This window comes from Talpa europaea, assembly GCF_964194135.1.
Source record: "Talpa europaea genome assembly, chromosome: 11".
Taxonomy (NCBI): domain Eukaryota; kingdom Metazoa; phylum Chordata; class Mammalia; order Eulipotyphla; family Talpidae; genus Talpa; species Talpa europaea.
In genome coordinates this window covers 185903-205681 of record NC_140078.1, presented here as the reverse complement: position 1 = coordinate 205681, position 19779 = coordinate 185903, and the positions used below count along the sequence as shown (strand labels likewise).

Here is a 19779-nt window from a genome sequence, read left to right as displayed (position 1 = left end):
GGCCGTGCTCAGGGGTCAGGGACGAGCGGCCAGCGCTGGCTAAGCAGGTCCTGTTCGCCGGGACTCGTCCCCCCAAGGGACACGCTGCCGGCAGCCCGAGAGACGCCGGCCCCGACGGACGGCAGCGTGAAGCGAGACGCGGCCTGGGACAGGGCCGGAGCCCGGCGAGCCCCCGCCCCGCAGAGCGCGCAGGCGGCCAGACGGGCCGGGACCCGCGCACTCCGGCGCGCCGAGGAAAAGCGTCTGACGGAAGCACGCACCGCCGAGGAGACGCCCGGTTCCTTACACTCGTTTATAAAGCGACAGAGGGCGGGAGCGGGGGTCCCGTACAGCGGCGTCAACGACTGTGAATGTAATAAAAACATAATTTCTGCCAAAGAAACTCTTCGGGCTGCGCCGGGTGTTCCGCTTGCAGGAGACTCCGCCGCGCGAGGCCGGGCTGGCCGGCGCGCTGGCAGGAACACGCCGTCCCGGGGCTCTGCGCCGCCGCCGCGCAGGCCGCACGCGGGCCCGGGAGCCGGTGCCGACGCGTCCTCCTGCCGTCCTCGGCCGGCGTGCGCGGGCGGGGCCGTCCTCACGGCTTGCTTCGGCTCTGCCGCTCCTGCGAGGGGACCGGGGACAGGCTTACCGCGCGGGAGGCCCGCGACGGCGGGGTCGGGGGCAGCGGCTCCGGCCCGCCGGCGTGGAGGGGACGGCTTCCCCAGGCAGTGCCGAGGGACAGGGTCGGCGAGGCCCCGGCGCGCTCAGCCACCGAAGGCGCCAACCCTTGATTCTCCCGGGCGCTCCGCCCCAACCCGCTGCCCGCTGGCCCCCGCCGGCCGTCCGGGACTGGGCTGCACCCGCAGGGTCGGGGCACTGGGTCTTAGAGGCGCTGGTGGGCCGGGGTCGAGTGAGCCCCACACTCACCGTGACCTCAGAGCCCAGGGAGCGTGGGCTATGTTGGTCGGGGACCCCGAGTTTCCCAGCAGCCACCCGGCGTCTCACACCTGCGCAGCCCAGCCCAACGGGACGCCCAGGAACACCCCAGGCCCCTCCTCTCCTGCAGGGTGCGGGGGCCGCCCGTCCCCGGCTGGGGCTGCTGACGGGGCCGCCTGCTTCCCGGGCGCTGGGCGTGCATGGAGGCGACGCTGTGGCCAGCCACGGGGCGCTGAGCCCCTGGCTGAGGGGGAGGACGGCTGGAAGGCACAGCTGCACGCCCGCCCCCTGCCCTCGCTTCCCATGCCGGGCCAGCTGAGGGGCGGGACCCGGGCCCCCCACAAGGAGGGCGTGCTCAGGTGGGCATCACCTGCCCGCAGTCCCGGGCCCGCCCACCATGCTTCTCACTGGTCCCGACGGACAGAGACTGGGACCCAGGAGGGTGGGGGGCGCCAGAGCAGAGACCGAGCCGCCCCGTGGCAGGACGGGCGCCTCCTCGGGCGCGGGGAGCCGCCCCCACTCACCTTGCGCACCGCCTCCTCCTCCTCCTGCCGCCTCTCGTAGTGGGAGAAGTCGTCGAAGATGGAGGTGGTGTGCCGGTAGGAGGCGATGACCCTCAGCACCTGCCGGGCCTTCTCCAGCGGCACCTCCTGCGTGTCCCGGGAGTTGGTCACCGGCTTGTTGTCGTTGTTCTCCAGCCGGATGTGCCGCAGCTGGGCGTTGGGCACGTCCTTGACGAAAATCCACTTGACGTCGAACTTGCCCTTCCACTTGTCCTGGGACCAGACGCCCGCGCTGGCGCCGTAGTCCACGGGCGACTTCATCTCGGCCACCCCGCAGAAGTGGCCGCTGCCGTTGACGCTGAAGAGCAGGTAGACGGGCCCCTTGCTGCCCGAGGCGCGGAAGGCGCTGTCCAGCCGCCGGTTGCCGTGCTCGGTGCTGCACCAGATGGAGTACTTGATGGAGCGGTGCACGTCGTCCTCCGAGTAGCTCTTGATGATGAACACGCGCCCGCTCCGGAGCCGCCAGTCGAAGCCCCGGGGGTTGTAGCTGTGGGCGGCTTTCAGCTGCTCCAGGACGGGGTGGGGCTCGCCGCCTGGGGCCGAAGCCGGCTGGCTGCCTGCAGGGGAGTCCCTGTCGCCACCGCTCCCTCCGCTCGGCCCAAACGCCACATTTCTGCTGCGAGGGGCCGCCCAGCGGGCTTGGGGTGGCGGCTGAGGGCTGGGATACTGCGGCTGGGCCGAGGGGGGAGGCGGGGCCAGAAGAGGCTGGACGGCCGGCAGGGGCTGGGGGGCGGCCTGGGGGGACGGCGCGGGCTGGGGCGCTGGGACCTTGGGCACAGGCCCCTTGTTGTCCCAGGTGCCGATGTCCATGTTATGCTTTATGGGCGGAGGGGGCAACGCGCCCCCGGCCCCGGGCCCGCCCTTGGCCTTCGTTTTCGGCTGCGGCTTCGCAGGCTTGCTGGCGATGGCGGCCCACGAGGTGGGCTTGGAGACCGGCATGCCGCTGCCCGCCCCCCCGCCGCCTGCGAGGACGCCCGCCATGGCCGCGCTGCCGATGCCTGAGCCCGCCGCCTTCACGGCGGCAGCGGTGACGTCCCCGAGTTTCAGGCCGACCATGCCCTGCTCCAGGCTGTTCACGCCGGGGGCCTTGCTGAGGGTGTCGCCGGGAAAGCCTGTCTGCCCGTCGACAATGGTGCCGCCCAGGGAGCTGGGGGGGTAGGTGTAGCTGCTCCCATAGGCAGACCCCTGGGCCTGCTGCCCCTGAGAGCCGCCCGGGCCCCAGGCCGAGAAGGCGGGGTTCTCGGGGAAGAAGCTGAACCTGTGCTGGTACATGCTGCTGCCCAGGCCCCCGGGCTGCCCGAAGACCGCGTCGGGCATGAAGTGGTGGTCTCCGTTGCTGAGCTGCCCGTAGGTGGTGAGGTACGGGATCGGGGGGTCCCCGCCGGTGGACCATGGCGCCTCACTGAGGGAGTAGGGAAAGCCGATGGACGGCGGGTAGTAGCTCGACAGGTAGGGGTCGGCCATGGACGGGTAGCTGTTGCTCTGCGGAGACAAAGGTGATGAGCGGAGGGCGCGGGACACGGCGACGGCGGGGGGGGGGGGGGGCAGAACGCAGCCCGAGAGCAGCTCAGCCCCGGAGGCCGCGCCGCCCTCACCCCCAGGCCCATCCGGCCACAGGGCCGTGAGGACACAGCCCCGAGGTGCCCAGGGCAGCCCCCTGGGGCCGATGGGGGCTTGTCGGCGTGACAGCTCCGGGAGAAGCCTGCGGGCTGGGCCTCACCTCTGACCCTGGGCTGCCCCTGCCGCGCTCACCTCACGCCTCAGAGCCACCTCAAGTGCGCTGCAGAGGAGAGCTCCACGTGGTCACCCCACACCAAGCAGCCGCAGGCTGCTCCCGCTGCCGTGACCAGAACCCGCACCATCTTTGGTCACGTGGGCGCCAGCTGAAGCCCAGGGGTTCCGAACGCTGGAGTCCTGTTCCTTCGAGACCCCACGCAGCTCTTCGCAGCCTCACCCTGCAGGGTCAGGCCCACCAGGCCACGCACCCGGTGGGACCAAGGGGGAGACCCGGCCAGACGGCCTGGCAGCAGCAGACTGGGGACGCCGGGAGGCAGGCACCAGCGAGGGTGGCCGCCGCGGACCGACAGGCCCGGAAACGGCCTGTGCCCGCCCCTCCTGCAACGCCACCTCCACACAGCACGGGGGAAAGGCCCCTCGCCCTCGGCCCGACGGGGACACCGTGCTGGGTAGCAGCTCTGACGGCGCCCGCCAGCCCGCCAGCCCACCAGTGACTGTCGCTGCCCGGCCTTCCCCGCCCCACCAAGAGCGGGGTGGGCGCTGTGGCCGGGGCGGTGGGCGGGGCCCTCTGAGCAGGCTGCCCGGCCTCACCCACCACTTCCTGCAGAACTTGGCAGCCGGGCACGCGCCCCGTCTCCGCGAGGGGCCAGCCGCGAGGTCACCCCAGAATATCATTGCCCTGTGCGAGGCCACCTGGTCTCACCCCAGCCCAGAACAAGGTGACACAAGTGCCAGAGAGGGGGTGGCCGAAGCCTGCCACCTGCGCCCATCGCAGAGCCCTGGGCCAGAGGATGCACGCCTTGGGGCCAGCGCCTGGACCAGCACCGGGAAGGGGCTCTGAGGTCACTACTTCAGGTGACCCAGCAGAGGCGAAGAGGCCACAAGCCCCACCCAGCCAGACGACCCGACACCCCGGGAGCCGAGAACCCCAGTAAAAAGGGACCCCCCCCCCCCGGCTCATTGCGCGGGCGGGAAAAGGACGAGCGCGGTTATGGAAAGGCGCGAAACGGCATGGGCTCCTGGGAAGCTGCCGTGCCCGGGGCTCAGGACCCCGCCGATTTCCGATGCCACTCTGAGAAGCCCCGCTGGGCCAGGCCCACGCCGACGGCCCAGGCAGCACCCCCCGCAAGCACCCTCCCCCCCGCTCTCCGCGAGCACCCCCCAGAGGCACCGTGTGGGGCAGGCAGAGCCCAGCAGCTTCCAGGACGGGCCGGCCTGAGGCTTGAGGCATATGGTGGGCTCGACGGGCAGGGCATAGGCCTGCGTGAGGGGAGAGGCCTCGCCCCCCGACAGGCTGAAACCAACTGGCTGTCCGCACTGGAATGCCTCACACGGGACGCCTCCTAGCACTTTCTCAGGAAACGGATGCTCCCTGCAACGCTCGGGACAACCGAATGGCTCGGGCACAAATGCTTGCGGGGACGCAGGTTCCTTCTATCCCTGCAGGTGTGACAAGAAAGTGAGCTGTGACGACAAGGCAGGGAGCATGTGGGGTGCGCTGTGCCCACGCCCCACCAGGAGGCAGCCAACAAAGCCGCCACCTGGCCCAGAAGCTCCGCGGACATGGGCAGGAACTTCTCAGGGTCGTTCCGATGCTTCCTCACCCGGCAGAAGAGGACAGAGCCCGGGAAAGTCGGGAGGGTCCCAGCAGGCGTCCAGCCCCCAGCCCAGGTGTCCCCACTCTCCATTCCCCGTTTCCACTGTCAGCGGGACCCAGGGCTGCTCCCTCAGGAGGTACCTGGGCGCCCAGGAAGGAGAACGCCAGGCAGCAGCAGCAGCACCGAACCGGGCCTCTCTGAGGACGTCCCACCCCAGGCCTGGCCTTGGCGGCGCGTGAGTCAGGACGTCCCAGTTGGAAGGCGCCTCGCAGACTCCCAGCCACTGCAGGTGCCGGCCCCGCCACTACGAACCACACCTGGGTCACTGTGGGGACGCAGCACCCTTCTAGCTGACTCAGGCGCCCCGCGGGTGCCGAGAGGAGCTCCGCGCGAGGGGCTGGCGGTCACAGCACAACGCAACCTTAGAGTCAGGCCAGGCGCGGGACTTCTCTGCGCAGGTGCCTCTGCCCGGAGCGTCTCGTGCCGTGAAGATCGGGCCGCCAGGACAAGAGGGCCCTACTGTGGGCCTGCAAACCGCCCACCAGGACCCAGGGCCTCGGGGCCAGGCTCTCAGAGCAAAGACGAGGTGCGGGAGGAGACCGAGGCGCCTGCGCTGTGTGCCCGTGACTCCTCTGGAAGGGCTGTTCTCCCTCCTCGAGCACAGACCGCAGGAGCGGGCAGTCACTCCTTGTGACCACCACTTGGAGGCAGCACCAAGTGACAGCTGAGTCCCTGGCCTCCCAGGGTGACGGCCCTGGGGCCCCTCCGCTGCCAGCAAGAGACCCCTGGCCCTGGGCCCAGCACCACGGGCAGTCAGCCCCATTGGCAGCCACTGTGGCACGTGTTCGATCCCCCGCTGGTCAGGAACAGCCCACAGGGCACAGCAGCCCTCTCCTGTCTCCCTGCTGCTCTCCTCAGTGTGTCTCAGTCGATCCGCCTGCTCTGCTTCCCACTTTGTCTCTCACCCCCACACCTCTGGCCCGTACCCCAGTTCTTGCACATGTAAATAAATAAATTCTTAAGCAAAAGAAACACAGACTTTAACTAATGGCAGGTTTGCAAAAAGAGCTGGGCTATCTCGCCCACTGCAGAGAGGAGCAGAAGCCAGTCTGACCCCGCTCTCCAGCCAGCGCGCACAGCACCGTGCCTCTTCCTGAACCCCAACTCGTCCAGCGGCCTTAGCAAGGAAAGCTTTACCCCCCAATATACCTGCCAGGACAGATTAAGTCATCCCCGGGAGGTGGGGAGGAGTCCCATAACGTCATGACAGCCCCCAAATGAGAACATTTCCATTTATGACGTCCTGGGCACCAAGCCTGAGAAACCCTGAACTACCCGAGCAGCTGGCAGTTGTGAGTGCCGGGCTGCCACCCAGAGTTGCCTTAGAGCTTCACCTCACGGCCCCTTCCACAGGTCCAGCAGTGACCACGGCCTTTGTCGAACAGAAAAGGAACCTGAAATGCCTAGAGCCAGCCTGAGGCAGGTCCCGATTCCAGAGCCAGGTTAAGATGTGAACCCAAATCCAGAACTGTCACGGAGTCAGGCCTTCGGCCGCTTGCCCAAACCACAATTCCACACACCCCAGACTAAAAACAACTGGCCGGAGAGCTCAGGGAGAGCCCCCACCTCACCCACGGCAGTGCACCACTGCCCGCAGCTGCCGAGCCAACCTGCACCCTGCGTGTGGGCCTGGCGGGGTGGCGCCAGGCGAGGCCCTCACAGCCCTCCTCGTGCAACATCCCCCGTGCCTGCTGCTTGCCACCCGGTCACCGAGCCAGAAGCGCGACGTAAAGGCATGCCGCGGCCGACGCAAGCATCAGCGTGTGCTAAAGACAGCACAGACTCACCTGATTCGACTGTCCGGAAAGGTAGGGCTCAAAGTCACTGTCGTGGGCTGCGTCCTTCTGATGCAAAGAGCCATTTTGTACTGGAATGAGAAAGCACGAGATGCCAGCTCTGGACAGCAACCGCCATAATCAGTACGAAACTGCGGCAACGAGGCCCTGCGACTCGCGTTAAAACGGACCACGAATGCAGAGGGGGTCTGCACCCCTGGCGAGGTCCTGCCGCGGGCTCTGGACTACCGAGTTACGCTTTTGATAAGAATCGATTGTAACTTGGTAGTGACAGGCAAAACAAGAAATGCAAACGAACGGACAGATAAGTTGTCCTGGAAGCGGTGCAGTCTAAGAGCTAGGAGCCAAGAAAAGGGCGCAGCCAGGGAGCGTCTGGGCTCAGGAGCCGGGAAAGGGGTGCAGCCAGGGCGAGTCCGGGCTCAGGGTCTGGCGACACTCCCTCTCCAGTTACAGGCGCAGCCAGGGAAGGAAAGGTAAATAAAGCCCTGGGCCTCGTCCACTCGCAAAGCACCGTGAACCGTGTTGGGTTACGGCCCAGCCCCGCACACGGCCAGGCGCGCGGCAAGCGCCGGAGGCCGCCTTGCGCGTCCCCGGGGAGCGGGCTGGGGCTGCGCGGCCCGACCCCCGCGAGCCCGCCTGCCCGGCCGCGCCGCCTGCCGCCCGGAGGGACGGCGGGCTCCCGCCACCTCCTGGCTCCCTCGCTTGCCCGCGGGAGGGCCCTGGGGCCGGCCCGGCGCGTCGCCCCAAGCACCACAGGCTCGAGCGGGACGAGCGCGCGCCGGGGGGCGCCGGGGCAGCGCCCGCCCCCTCGCCCGCCCGGGGCCCGCCAGGCTCACCTTTACTCTCCTGTCCTTTGGCTCTCTGCGCCGCCGCGGGCCGGGGGGGAAAGGACAGCGTTAGCCTCGCGAGCCCCGGGGGGCCGAGCCCCGCGCCCGCCGCCCGCCGCCCGCCCGCCGCCCGCTACCTGGGGGTCCACGCTGGCGGCCGACATGCTTCATGAACGGCGGGCGCGGGGCCGGGCGCCGCCGGCTCGGGCCTCCCGCGCGGCCGCCTGTCGCCGCGCTCTCGGGCCCGGGCCCGCCGCCGGCTCCCCGGGCGCGGCCGGGCGGCGGCGGCGGCGGCGGGGCGCGCGGGCCGCTCGCGGGGCGGCGAGCCGGGCGCGGACGCGCTGACGAGGCGCCGACCCCAATGGCGGCGGCGGCGACGGCGGGACGAGGCTGCGCGACGTCAGCGCGCGCGGGGCAGGCCGGGAGCGCCGCCGGCCGCCACGCGCCGCGCCTGCGCGCCGCCGCCCGGCGGGACGTATCTCGCGCCCGGGTCGCAGTCTCCCGCGGCGGGGGCGGGGCCGGGGCGGGCCGGGAAGTCACGTGGGCGGGGCGCGGCTCGCGGGGCTCCGGCGGGAAGCGGCGGGGGCGGCGCGCGCGGGATGCACCTGCCGGCAGGTGCCTCGGTCGCGCAGGTTTTAGAGCCGACGGCCCGGCGCGCATCCCGAGGCCTGAAGGCGCGGAGGCGGGTGGCGCGGCCGCCTGTCGCGCCGCCTCCGGGGCCGAGTCCACGGTGCCCTGCGGCCCGCCTCCGCCCCAGGACGGCCGCCCCCGCGCCTCCCGGTTCTGTCTGCGGCCTCTCGTCCTGCAGCGCCTGTCCCAGAGCCCGGGCACCGGCCTCCCGAGGGGGCTGCTTGCTAGCGCTCCCCACGGCCTCCAGGGTCAGATTACGGCCACCCCACGGGTTGGGGTTTACACCCCAGATGTCACCACAGGGAGGAACCGAGAACTCAGCTCTGAGCTCTGCCGGCCTGGGACCCGCAAGGATGCACAGCCCCTTCTTGGCTCCCACCTCCACCCCTGCTGGTCACCCCTCCCAGCTCTAGCCACTCCCTGCCCATCCTTCCCACCTCGGGCAGGCAGGTGTCATGTCCCCTCATGGCTGGGATCAGAGCCCAGGTGGGCATGGCAGGTGTGGTCCCAAAGCAGGGCTCAGGTGGTGGCAGGGGAAACACTGATGAGGATGAACAGGGTCTGCCAGGACCACAGTGGGGGTCCCGGGGGCTCGGGTGGGGCCCACACGCAGACACAGGGCACCTGCACCCACAGCTGCCAGAGGAGGGGCAGACACCGCCAGCTGGGGCACCAGGCCTCGGTCTGGACAGCCTCGGGGAGGCGAGGCAGCTGGACACAGGCCGAGAGAGCAGCTGGTATCCAGGGCCCACCTGGTCCAGTAAGGCCTGGAGACCGTGGCTCTCCCAAGATAAACTGCACTCGTGGAGGGGCCTAGAACATGCAGGGCCAGTGCCCAAAGAGGTGCAGGTGGGAGAGTGGGGGAAGGGCGGGCACCCACTCTGTCTTGCCCTTTGCCTGTCGTTGGGTGCCGAGCCCCACACCAGGCTGCCTTCCTCCTCTCCAGGAACAAAGCTACAGGGCACCTGCGAGGTGGCCAGAGTCGGGTTCAGAGCTGGAGATCAGTCCCTCCAGCCACAGCTGGCACCTGCTGGCAGGGGAGAAGCATTCCGGACACAGGGCCCACAAAGGCCCACCTGCTGCGCTCATACCCCCCCCTCTGTGGGGGGTCCGCCCCTTCCAGAGTTGGCATGAGGGTGACTCATGCATGGACACCCTTGACATCAAGCCTCCTGTCTCCACCTGTGGGAGCCAGGGGGCCTGGGGGTGTGGCTGCTTAGAGCCAAGGTAACTTTTATTTTTATTTTTCAAAGATGTATTTATTTATGCATATAAGAGCCGGGGTGCAGGCCAGAGTGGCACTTCCCAGCAGGACACAGCGCTGGGGCAGGCCAGGAACTGGGGTTCAGGGTGGGTAGTCGCCAGCCGCTAGGGCACCAGCTAGCACACAGGAGTGTCTGTCTGCACTCCCCCAGGGCCGGGCTGTGCAATCCAGTGAGTGCCAAGCGGCTCTGGCCTCTTCTGGCCTGGTACCTGGAGGGCTGTACCCACCAGGGGCTGGCCTGGTGCAGTTGGGGGCTGCATGCAGAAAGCCCTGCCCACCCTTGACCTGAGTGGCCTGTGGTGGCATTTTATTTGCTTTTTATGGGGGAGCCAGCCCCAGTCCTACCTCCGTGGCCACACTCTGCCTGGCCCACTCCTCTGGCCATGCTCCTCATGGCCGCTGCCCTTCCTGCGTGGCCCTTCCCTGCCTGGCCAGAGCCCTGGGCCGCCCCGCCTGGCTCACTCAGGGTGTGGGGTCCAGCCTCAGTGCCACCTGCAGGGCCTGTGGCAGCCATGGTGACCTGCCTGCCCAAACACAACCCTATGCTAGTCCAGAGCCTCCTTGGGATGGAGGCCTACGGAGGAGGCTGGCGTCAGGGCCTGGGGCTATGAGGCACCTGCCAGTGTACCTGCTCCCTGCGGTGCTTCCCCCTGCCTTGAGGAGTCAGCCAGGCCCTGGCCCCCCAGCCCTGCGCAGCCACCCACTAGGACGGGAAGGCAGGCTCTCGCCCTACACCGGGGGTGGCCGGGGCTGGCAGTCAGCCCCTTGAGCCATGGGCCTCCTTCCTGTTCGGGGAGAGCCTACTGGAGGAGGCCTGGGCTCACGGGCCAGCCCCTGCACACTGTCTCTGCCCCAGTTGGGAGGAACACAGGCGCTGGGAGCAGGGGACTCGGCCCCAAAGGGGCACCCTAAGTCCCCGGCTGGGCTGGGCAGCCACACGCAGCTCCTCGAAGAGGCTGTGTTTTCAATTTTATTCCTTTTTTATAGCTCAGATATTTTTTATTTCTTCAAATTTGATGGTTATCAGGGATGACACACAGTCGAGTCCCAGCATCATCTCCACCACAACCTTCATAGAAACGGCTGTAAGAGAGACCAGGCAGGCAACCATTGCTGCTTCCAGTCCTCACCCAAGATGGTCGCCACTCACAGCAGCGCCTCCACAGGGACACACCTGACAGGGCACAACAGTCATGGGGGCCTGGGAGCCGCCAGGCACTCCCAAGCCGAGCCCTGCGCTTGGTGCGCACCTTTGCCCCTTGGCTGCCTGTCTGTGGCCACGGGGAGTCAAAGGGATAGCCAATAGGGGCGGACCCGACCGCCCGTGCCACCCCGGCCATCCCATCGTCCAAGTGCGCCCGTCAGAGTGTTCCCTTTGGGTGTTGTGGATGTAAAGTGTCCCAGGAGAGGAGTGGGCTCACTGGCGCCCCTCCAGGAAGCCTCTGGGAGTTCTAGTACCCATGGGAAACATAAGGGGGTGCAGGCTGGTTCTGCCACCCAGACTGGGCCCTACCTCGCCATGCTGTTCCTAACAGCCCACAGCCCCTGGCCACTGGGGCCTGAGCTGGCCTCACCCTGGGAAGACCCAGTTAGAAGGTGCCAGGTGAGTGCAGGAGCCACCTGGTGGCAGGCTCTCCTGCATGGGGAGGGGGGAGGGGGGAGCCTCTAGGGCTGGCCCCAGCCCACCCCAGTGTCAGAGGGGGAAGGGTGTGCTAATAGGCTGGGGATGGGGATGGGATCAGGGCTGAGCACTGACGCTAGACACACCTGAAGCATGGGCCAGCTGCCCAGGGTCAGCCGCACCCTCACCTGCTGGACTATGGTCCTTTTAGCACTGTCACCGTGCTGTGTGCTCATGGCAGGGTGTCCACCTGCCCCTCCCCCAGCAGGAGAGAGGCAACACCTTGCTCACAGACAGTGTCCCTGGCAGGCCCACCCTTTCCTTCCAATCTAGGAGAAGGGGCCATTGTGTCCAAAGCCTCCTCGGCCTTTTCCGACACAGCCCCCATGCTGGCGTCAATCCCAGCCCTGGCACCCTTGCACGTGCCTGGCTCACCTCCACCTCTGCCTAGGGGACGTGGCAGCCCCATCCTGCCCCAGAGCCCACAGGGCCCAGCCTGGAGGTCTGACTTGGTGCAGGTAGCCCAGGACTAAGGGACCCGCACCCAGTGACCAAGAGGCGGGGCCCCGGCACAGCACACCGGCTCAGCTTGCACATCCTGGGACCCAACCCTGCGTGTGTCCAGACGGAGAGCACATTTGCTTGGGCGCCCTATGAACCCAGCACTGAGTGCGTGCCGCAGGTAGTGAGGCGTTCTGGAACAGAACTGGCGGAGGGGGGCCAGGAAGAACAGCTGCCAAGGCTGAAAGGCCAAGGGCCCTGGGGAGGCAGCAATTCACACCTCGATAAAAAATGTTTACTCCCCAGCCTCCCTGGTGTCACAGGCGGTTGAATGCAGCACTGTGAGGCTGTCCTCGGCCCTTGTGGCGCGGATTCATGCCCACATGGCGCGGCAGACCTCTCCTGCCTCCCTGCTGCTCCCCCCAGCAGGGTATTTCACTCTGTCTGCTTGTTCTGCTCCCCACTCTGTCTCTGGTGAGTCCTCTCACCTCCCACACCTCTGGTCTGTACCCTGGTTCTTGTATGCCTTATTAAATAAATCTTAAATCTTAAAAACAAAGTTTACTCTGAATCTTTTCCTGGTTTGCACTGATCAGTGAAGAGCTGCTGGAATACACAAAAAGTAAAATATGCACAAAGTAAAAACAACTGAAAGTCACGTGCAATTATAGCCCCGAGGAGGAGAATCAGCGGGCCAGGCCTTGGCATTGCCCCGCTCCGTCCCGCCTGCACTTGCTCCCCGTCCCCCTCGCTGCCTCACCGAAGGCCCTGGGCACCGGCTGCGCGGCCCGGACCGCCCTCTGGGCTTCGCGGGGGCGGCCACGACTGGGCCCGGGAGAGGCCAGGTGCCGGGCCGCTCACTGGCAAAGACCTGGGCACCGGCCCAGGTCTGTACCTCCCTCCCTCCGCCGTCCCGGGGGGACTGGACGGCGCGGCTGCGGCGGTCCCCCTTCCGGCGGCTTCCAGCGCCCCGGGCCCCGGGCCCCCGGCCCGGCTGCACCCCGCCCCTCCCGGTCTGGGCTCCCGCCCGGCCCGTCTCCTCCGCCCCGCCCGCCCCGGGCCCGTCCCCACACCCGCCCGCGCGCACACTCCGCCCCCGGGCCCCGACCCGAGCGGCCGGGCTCCCCCCAGCCCCGCCGCGCTGCCCGCGGAGATCGCGGCTTGGGGCCGGGGCCGACCGCGGCTCCGCCCAGCGGCCCGACGCGTCTCCGTGGCGACGGGGGCGGGGCCGCGCTTCCGGGCCGGCGCGAGGCGGAAGTCCCGCCCCCGCTTCCCGGGACGCCCCGCGCGGTGCAACGTAGCCGGAAGCGGGTGGCGGCGGGGTGGGCGGCCGGCGCGTCCTCGGTGCAGCCCGCGGCCGGCGCGACCCCCGACGCGCCCCGACCCGCCGCGCGCGCCCCCCGCCCGCCCGCCCGCCCGCCCTCCGGGTAAGCGCCGCCCGCCCCCGCGCCCCGCTCGTCCGCGAGGCGCCCCGCGGCCGCCCCCGCCGCGGGCCCCGGACCCCCGCGCGCCCCGGCCGCCCGCTGGGCCCCCTTCCCGCGGCTGCCGGGCTCCCGGCGCCCCAGGCCCCGCGCCCGCGCCCGCCGCGCGCAGCCCCCGGCCGGACCGGCCTGGACGCGGCGCGGCCCCGAGGGCTGGGAGGCGGCTGCCCGCGGCGGGGCCCGGGGCCCGTCCCGCCGTCCCGCCGCTGCGCGCCTCCGCCCTGCCCGTTACCTGCCCGTCGCCTCCCGCGGCCGGCCGGGCTTCTCCAGCGTGGGCGGCCGGTGGCCCGACGGCGGTGCTCTCCGCGCGGGAAGCCCTTGGCGAGCACCGGTGGCTCTGGGGCGCGCCTCTGCTGCAGACTTTGCTCTGGCGGCCTGGTGTGCCGGGCGGGCGCTCATGCCAAGGGCACCCTGGCATACTGTCCCTGAGCTAGGAGAGCTGCTCCGGGCGGGGCGCCCTGGGTGGTCTGGGGCTGCTGGCTGGCCGCTCCTCACCATGCCTGCCCAGAAGCCTCCCTGCTGGCCGCCACCACCCACGGGAGGGCTGCGCTGATCCCCTGGGTTTGGGTGTTTAGCTCGGAGCTCTTGCGGCCTTTCTCAGCGTGACTGCTGGCTGTGGCTGCGAGGGTGGAGGGTGGGGGTGCCTGTTCCTGGGTGTGGTGCTTGGTGCTACAGAATGGGGGGAGGCCCATCCCTGAGGCCCGTCCCTACAAGGGCGCCCACCAGCACCAAGCTGACCGGTTTGGCTGTCACTTCTTCTGGAGGCACAGCTGACCTCCCCACAGCTTCTCTGACAGAGGTTTTGGGCAGGTAACCCGGTCCGCTGGGTGTGGCCTGCGCCCTGTGCACTGTTGACGGGGCCTGAGCCTCAGCGGGCACCCTGGATCCTGGGAAGCCAGCACGGGGCCCTCTGAGCAGGCCGCATCTGGCTGTGTGCAGAGGACTCAGCGCACAGTCACAGGACGCCTTTGGGAGCGGGGCATGGTGGGCGGGCTTGCTCTTGCTTTTGTGGTCAAAGGGCCACGTCTTGGGCACTGCCTGGGGGTTGCTGGCCTGAGACTCGGGAGGCACAGCCTGTCTGCCGGCCTGAGAGGCAGGAGAAACAGGGCTGTCTTCCAGGCCCTAAGCTGCTTCCACCGCACCATTGAAAGCAGAGCCTGCCAGCCCCTTGCTGCTGGGGGAGGCATGTGTGGCCATGTGACCTAGAGGGGCCTGCCCTCAGCAAGGGTGGCCCAAGTCCTGGCGCTGCCGATGGGCCACGTCCAGGGTCCTACTTGGCACCCAGCACCGCCTCCAGCTTGAGTCTTGGTTTTATCCACTTTGCCACATACACCCGCAGACCATCCCCCTGCCCCCCCGCCCCACCACCCTGCCGCGACGGCCCCATGAGGCCTTGCCTGGGGCCCTTCCTCAGGGCCTGCTGAGACTTGGGGTTCAGAGAACACGGGGCTTCCCGTCTCCAGAGCATCCCAGCCCAAATGCTGCGTCCTTCAGGTGGGGGGTGAGAATTAGGCCAAGTAACCGCCCCGCCTGCTCCACACGCAGAGGGGCTCGTTCTGAGCCTATTGCGCCTGGCTGCTCTTGGCTCTGCGGGGGTGGCAGCGGCATCCCCTGCGCAGCTCGCCGGGCCAGGTTGTGTTGTGGCGCTGGCCGCTGGTCTCCCCGGGAGAGCCGGCCAGCGCTCCTAGGATGCTTGTCTCCCTCTCAGCGCCATGGCCAGCCCGAGAACTAGGAAAGTCCTGAAGGAAGTTCGCGTGCAGGACGAGAACAACGTAAGCGTGCTGTCCCTGTGCTGCGACGGGCAGGGCTAGGGTGTATGTGTCCCCCCCACCCTCTGAGGCACCACTTCCTAGCAGGTGTGCTTTGAGTGTGGCGCCTTCAACCCCCAGTGGGTGAGTGTGACCTACGGCATCTGGATCTGCCTGGAGTGCTCGGGAAAGCACCGCGGGCTCGGGGTGCACCTCAGGTCAGTGCTTTGGATGTCGGGGTGCCCCGCCAGACCCGGCCCCACCCCACCTGACGGCTCCCCTGGCTCGCAGCTTTGTGCGCTCAGTCACCATGGACAAATGGAAGGATATCGAGCTGGAGAAGATGAAGGCAGGCGGCAATGCCAAGTTCCAGGCCTTCCTGGAGTCGCAGGCGGACTACGATCCCGGCTGGACGCTGCAGGACAAGTACAGCAGTAGGGCCGCTGCGCTCTTCCGCGACCAGGTGCCGGCGGGCAGGGCTGGCGGGAGCGCACACGCACTCGGGCCCCCGGGCCGAGACTGGTGGGGAACCCTGGGCCACAAAGCTGAGGAGCTGTGGGGGCCGGCCCGGCCCTGATCGCGCCCCTGCTTATCCCTGCAGGTGGCCACCCTGGCTGAAGGCAGGGAGTGGTCTCTGGAGTCATCGCCTGCCCAGAATTGGACCCCACCCCAACCCAAGACACTGCCATCCGCTTCCCACAGGTAGCTGCTCCGGCCCGTGGGGACTGTGCTGGGGAGAGTGGCGGGGCCGAGGCCACACCCACCCGCTGACCTTCGCCCCTGCATTTCAGAGCCTCTGGCCTGCCACAGAGCTCCACCCCGTCCTCTGACAAGGCTTTTGAGGACTGGCTGAACGAGGACCTGGGTTCTTATCAGGGGTGAGGCCTGGGGGATGGGGGGCCGTCCCAGGACTGCAGCAGAGGGGTTAGGCCTGCGGGTCCCCAAGTGTCTGTGCTGGGTGTGGGTGGACCAGGCCCCGGTGGGTTTTCTTCTTGGCGCCCTGATCCATTCAGGGTCTCAGTGCCTGGAGCTCGGGGAAGCGTTGCGATGCTGTCACCCACCTGGGTCTCAGCTCTGGGCGCTGAGGGGTCCCCGCCATGGCAGAGGTGCACTGATGGCAGCTTCCAAAGCCACGGTGCCGCCATCCCTGTCCTACAGGGCTCAGGAGAATCGCTACGTGGGGTTTGGGAACACCGCGCCACCCCCCAAGCGTGAGGACGACTTCCTCAATAGTGCCATGTCGTCCCTGTACTCGGTGAGGCACGGTGGGCAGCAGCAGGGGCACGGGCGGCCTCCGGGCGGGCGTCCCTACCCCATCCTGGGCCACCCAGCCTCTGGTCTGCCCGCCTCTCGCCCAGGCCTGGGACACCGCACCCTGAGGCTTCTCCCCCCAGCTCCCTTCCTGGGGTCCAAGTCCCTCCAGGGAGAGAAGTGGGGTGTCGGCCACAGCTCCCTGTGGACCTCTTCCAAGACATGGTCCGTGCAAACTGCAGCTGCAGCTGCCACCCGCCCAGGAGGAGCTGCGCGTGCTCTCCGTGTGCTTATGTCCCGGAGCGGAGTCCAGGCCTGGAGGTTTCACATGAATCTCTAAGTGGCCTGGCTGGGTGTGTCCTCGAGGCTGAATGGACAGCAGCCCCGAGCGTAGACTGGAGTCTGGGCCCACCCCACCGCCACCCACTCTGTCCAGGGCCTCGGGCACAGGGTCTTGGAGGCGGGTGTGCTGCGTGGCTGACGCCGGCCCGTCTGTGCTCCCCCAGGGCTGGAGCAGCTTCACCGCAGGAGCTGGCAGGTTTGCCTCGGCGGCCAAGGAGGGCGTAAGTGAGCTCCCCAGGTGGCCTGGGGTCGGAGAGGGAGGGCCCTGGCAGTGGCCTTGGGGCTCAGGCTGTGAGGCGCCCCTCTCGCTCCTTACCCGGTTTTCTGATGCCATCCCCTCCTGTCCTGCCTGGCCTTGGGGATGCGGCAGAAGCACTGGGGTGCCAAGGGCGGGGCTGGCATGGAGCAGGGGCCCTGGGTCCATGGCTGGACCCTTTTCATACCCATGGACCGCCAGCCCCGCCCTGGAGCAAGAGAGCGTCTCTCCGCGGGCCCTTTTCCCTCCTGCAGCCGGGTGGGTCCTGGGCTCGCAACCACGCCACCACCGCATGAGCCCCGGACCCAGGGCCACCAGGGAGGGGCCTGGTAGCGTGGCTCAGCTTGGAGGGCAGGGTGCCAAAGACGTCGTTTCTGCTCTTTCCAGGCGACGAAATTTGGAACCCAAGCAAGCCAGAAGGTAACGAGGAGATGTCTGCTCTCTGAGGGCCGGGGCCACCGCCTGCCAGGTCCTGTTCTGCCCTCCGGCCTGGCGTGGATGGGCATGTGGCCTCGGGGCCAGCTCCCCGTGAAGCTGGTGGGCTTGTGTCCCATCCCAGCCTGCACCAGGCCATGACTGCGAGGCCGCCAGTGTGGCAGGGGCGAGGTTGCATGGTTGGGGCCGCACCATCGGGAGGCTGCACTGTGGGGCGCCCACGCCTTGGGAGAGGGGATGGCCCCCAGCCTCTCGGAGCCGCCCTTGGCCCCCACTGGTGCTGGCCTGGCAGTTGTGGGGGGGGCGCCTCAGGGCAGGCACGCGGCCATGGGGTGCGTCTCGGCACTCCTTGCTGTGCCAAGCACGCCACGCCTTGTCTCTCCTCTTTGCTGGCCGCCGCCTGGGCACAGTTCTGGGGCTCCAAGCCGCAGGCAGAGCTGGTAAGGCCGCAGGCGCCCATGCATGCTGCCCCATCCCCCGAGCATGCTGGGTCTGCGGGCCCGTGTGGTGCTCCATGTGCCCGGCCTTGCTGATGCCACGGGCTGGTCCCAGGGGGCACCAGTACCACCTCTGCCTTTCCGCCTGGGCCGCAGGGTCCTGCCGCGCGCATGCTGGGCCTGGGTGCCCCTTGGCACCATGTGCATCTCACAGCGTGACTGCCAGGCTTTTCCTGGCTGAGCAGCTGCCTCGGCCCTTCGCCCCGTGGCTCCTGACGCCCCGCCAAGCGCGTGACTCTGGGCTCCCAGGCGGCTTCCCCGTCGTTCGTGGCGGGGCCTGAGCCTGAGTTGTCTGGCCCCTGGGCAAGGTCCTGGTGGGCACACGGTGGGGGGTGCGGGCAACCACCACCTCCCTCCCTCGGCGGGCTCGCAGCTGGCGTGCGATCGTGTCCTGGGGCGGCGGCTGCCCAGCGTGCACACGACACTCTTCTTGCCATAGGCTTCGGAGTTGGGGCACAGCCTGAATGAGAACGTCCTCAAGCCGGCCCAGGAGAAGGTAGCGCCCCTCCCTGTCCCCTGGACCAGATCCCAGTGCCGGCTGTCCTGGGAGGTCATGGGGGGCATAGAGGGAGGCGTGGCCCTGAGGCGTGGCAGGGCTGTCCCTGCCTCCCGTGGGCGCTAAGGTGCCCCCACCGACAGGGCTGCTCCCCTCTGCGTAGGTGAAGGAGGGGAGACTCCTCGATGACGTGTCCAGCGGGGTCTCTCAGTTGGCGTCCAAGGTAGGGCAGGCCTTGCTAGGCGTAGTTGGAAGTGGCCTCCACACTCCAGGCCGGCGCCTGAGCCGTGGCCAGAGGCCCGGGCTGGGCAGCCGGGGCTCGGGCCGGCCTGGAGCTTGGAGCCGCCCGGCGGGCTGTCGTTAACGCTCACCTCTGGCTTTTCCTCCTGTTCTTGCTGCCGCTGGCCCGTCCGGTGAGTGCGCGGTTCCCGCCTGGGGCGGGCCCAGGGCCAGCAGCTCCTCCTGGCGGCGGGGTGGGGCCGTGGGGTGCCCCGTCTGCCTGCGTTACAGTCACGCGCCTTCCAGGTGCAGGGGGTCGGCAGCCGGGGGTGGCGGGACGTTACCACCTTCTTCTCCGGGAGGGCCGAGGACTCCTCTGACAGGTGCGTGCCCCTGCTCGCGGCGGCCTCCCAGGGCTCCTCATGGGGACTCGGGCAGCTGGTGTCTGCTCTGGGGAGGCCCTGCTGGCTTGGCCTTGAGCCTCAGCTGTGGGGAGGCCAGCGGGCGTGGGCTTGTTCCCTGGTGGGGACACGCCCCACGTACGGGGCCCGCCGGTCTGTGGGGCAGAGTGGGGGACCCCCGCGGGGTGCCCCCTGGAGCGGCTGGGTGGGGGCCTGGTGCTCCAGCAGCGGAGGCCGGCTGTCCTCCCACAGGCCTCCGGCTGGCTCCTTGGGGCAAGGGGTGCGGGGCTGGGCTGGAGCCCTGCGGCCAGGGCAAAGCCCTCTTGAGCCCCGTGTCCCCCTAGACCCCCGGAGGGCCAGAGCTACCAGAACAGCGGCCTGGACCAGAGCTTCTGGGAGACCTTCGGCGGGGCCGAGCCCCCCAGGGCCCGCAGGTCCCCAAGCAGCGACAGCTGGACCCGCGCAGACACCACGGCGGAGAAGCGGGGCTCGGGCAGCTGGGACGCATGGGGCTCGGGCTCTGTGTGCAGCAGCAGGAACAGCGAGCTGGGCGAGGGCGGCGGGGGAGCCTGGGGGGCTGGCGGGGAGGGCAGGGCCACAGCCTCCAAGAAGGCCGCACCGCCGCCCTCGCTGGCCGACGAGGGCTGGGACAACCAGGACTGGTAGCCGGGCCTCACCCTCTCCACGCGCGCCGGCCCGGGCAGGAAGGGGTGGTGCCGGGTGGCCTGGGCTGGTATGCGGGCAGCTCGCCCCTGGGGCTGTGCCCACGCGGAGACTGGGCAGTGGCCTGGTGGCCACGGGAGCAGACTGCCGCCTGGACCCGCTCCAGCTGCACCCTAATAAACCCTGCCTGGTGGCCTCTGGCCATGACACTGACTCCGCTTGCCTGGGGGTGGATGTCTGGTCTGGTCTCCGGGGCTCTGGAGGTGGGGGCCCCAAAGGCACTGCCCGGCATGCAGGGGAACAGACCAACCCCGGCTCCCCTGGGTGCATAGCCAACCCTGCCCCAGGAGCCTCTCCCATGGGTGCCCCTCCCCAGTGTCCTCGGGGGAACGTGCAGCTCGTGGCCGCCCACTTGTCCTGGGCAGGAGGCCCTGCAGGAGTCAGCCCATGAGGGGCCCTGCAGGGGGACGGGACCTCT

General features: G+C 69.0%; 2 protein-coding genes across 6 annotated transcripts; one reads left to right on the top strand and one right to left on the bottom strand.

Moving 5' to 3' along the window:
• Positions 1-562: 562 nt before the first annotated feature.
• YTHDF1 (YTH N6-methyladenosine RNA binding protein F1) lies at positions 563-7660 on the bottom strand (the record flags this gene model as incomplete). Its single annotated transcript, XM_084247435.1, has 5 exons — positions 563-601; positions 1440-2960; positions 6661-6740; positions 7506-7530; positions 7634-7660. The coding sequence occupies 5 exons, from the start codon at positions 7658-7660 to the stop codon at positions 575-577; spliced, it is 1680 nt and encodes a 559-aa protein (XP_084103561.1). The 3' UTR covers positions 563-574.
• Positions 7661-12916: 5256 nt separating this feature from the next.
• ARFGAP1 (ARF GTPase activating protein 1) lies at positions 12917-19482 on the top strand. 5 transcript variants are annotated; one of them, XM_084247110.1, is made up of 14 exons: positions 12917-12939; positions 14702-14765; positions 14850-14959; positions 15033-15204; positions 15343-15443; positions 15533-15619; positions 15900-15996; positions 16499-16555; positions 16978-17010; positions 17436-17465; positions 17962-18018; positions 18182-18241; positions 18550-18620; positions 18983-19482. In XM_084247110.1, the coding sequence occupies exons 2-14, from the start codon at positions 14706-14708 to the stop codon at positions 19302-19304; spliced, it is 1257 nt and encodes a 418-aa protein (XP_084103236.1). In that variant the 5' UTR covers positions 12917-12939; positions 14702-14705; the 3' UTR covers positions 19305-19482. The 5 variants fall into 5 exon arrangements, with proteins under 5 accessions (XP_084103236.1, XP_084103235.1, XP_084103237.1 ...); XM_084247109.1 differs by having other exon boundaries at positions 18544-18620; XM_084247111.1 differs by lacking the exon at positions 17436-17465 and having other exon boundaries at positions 18544-18620.
• Positions 19483-19779: the final 297 nt, after the last annotated feature.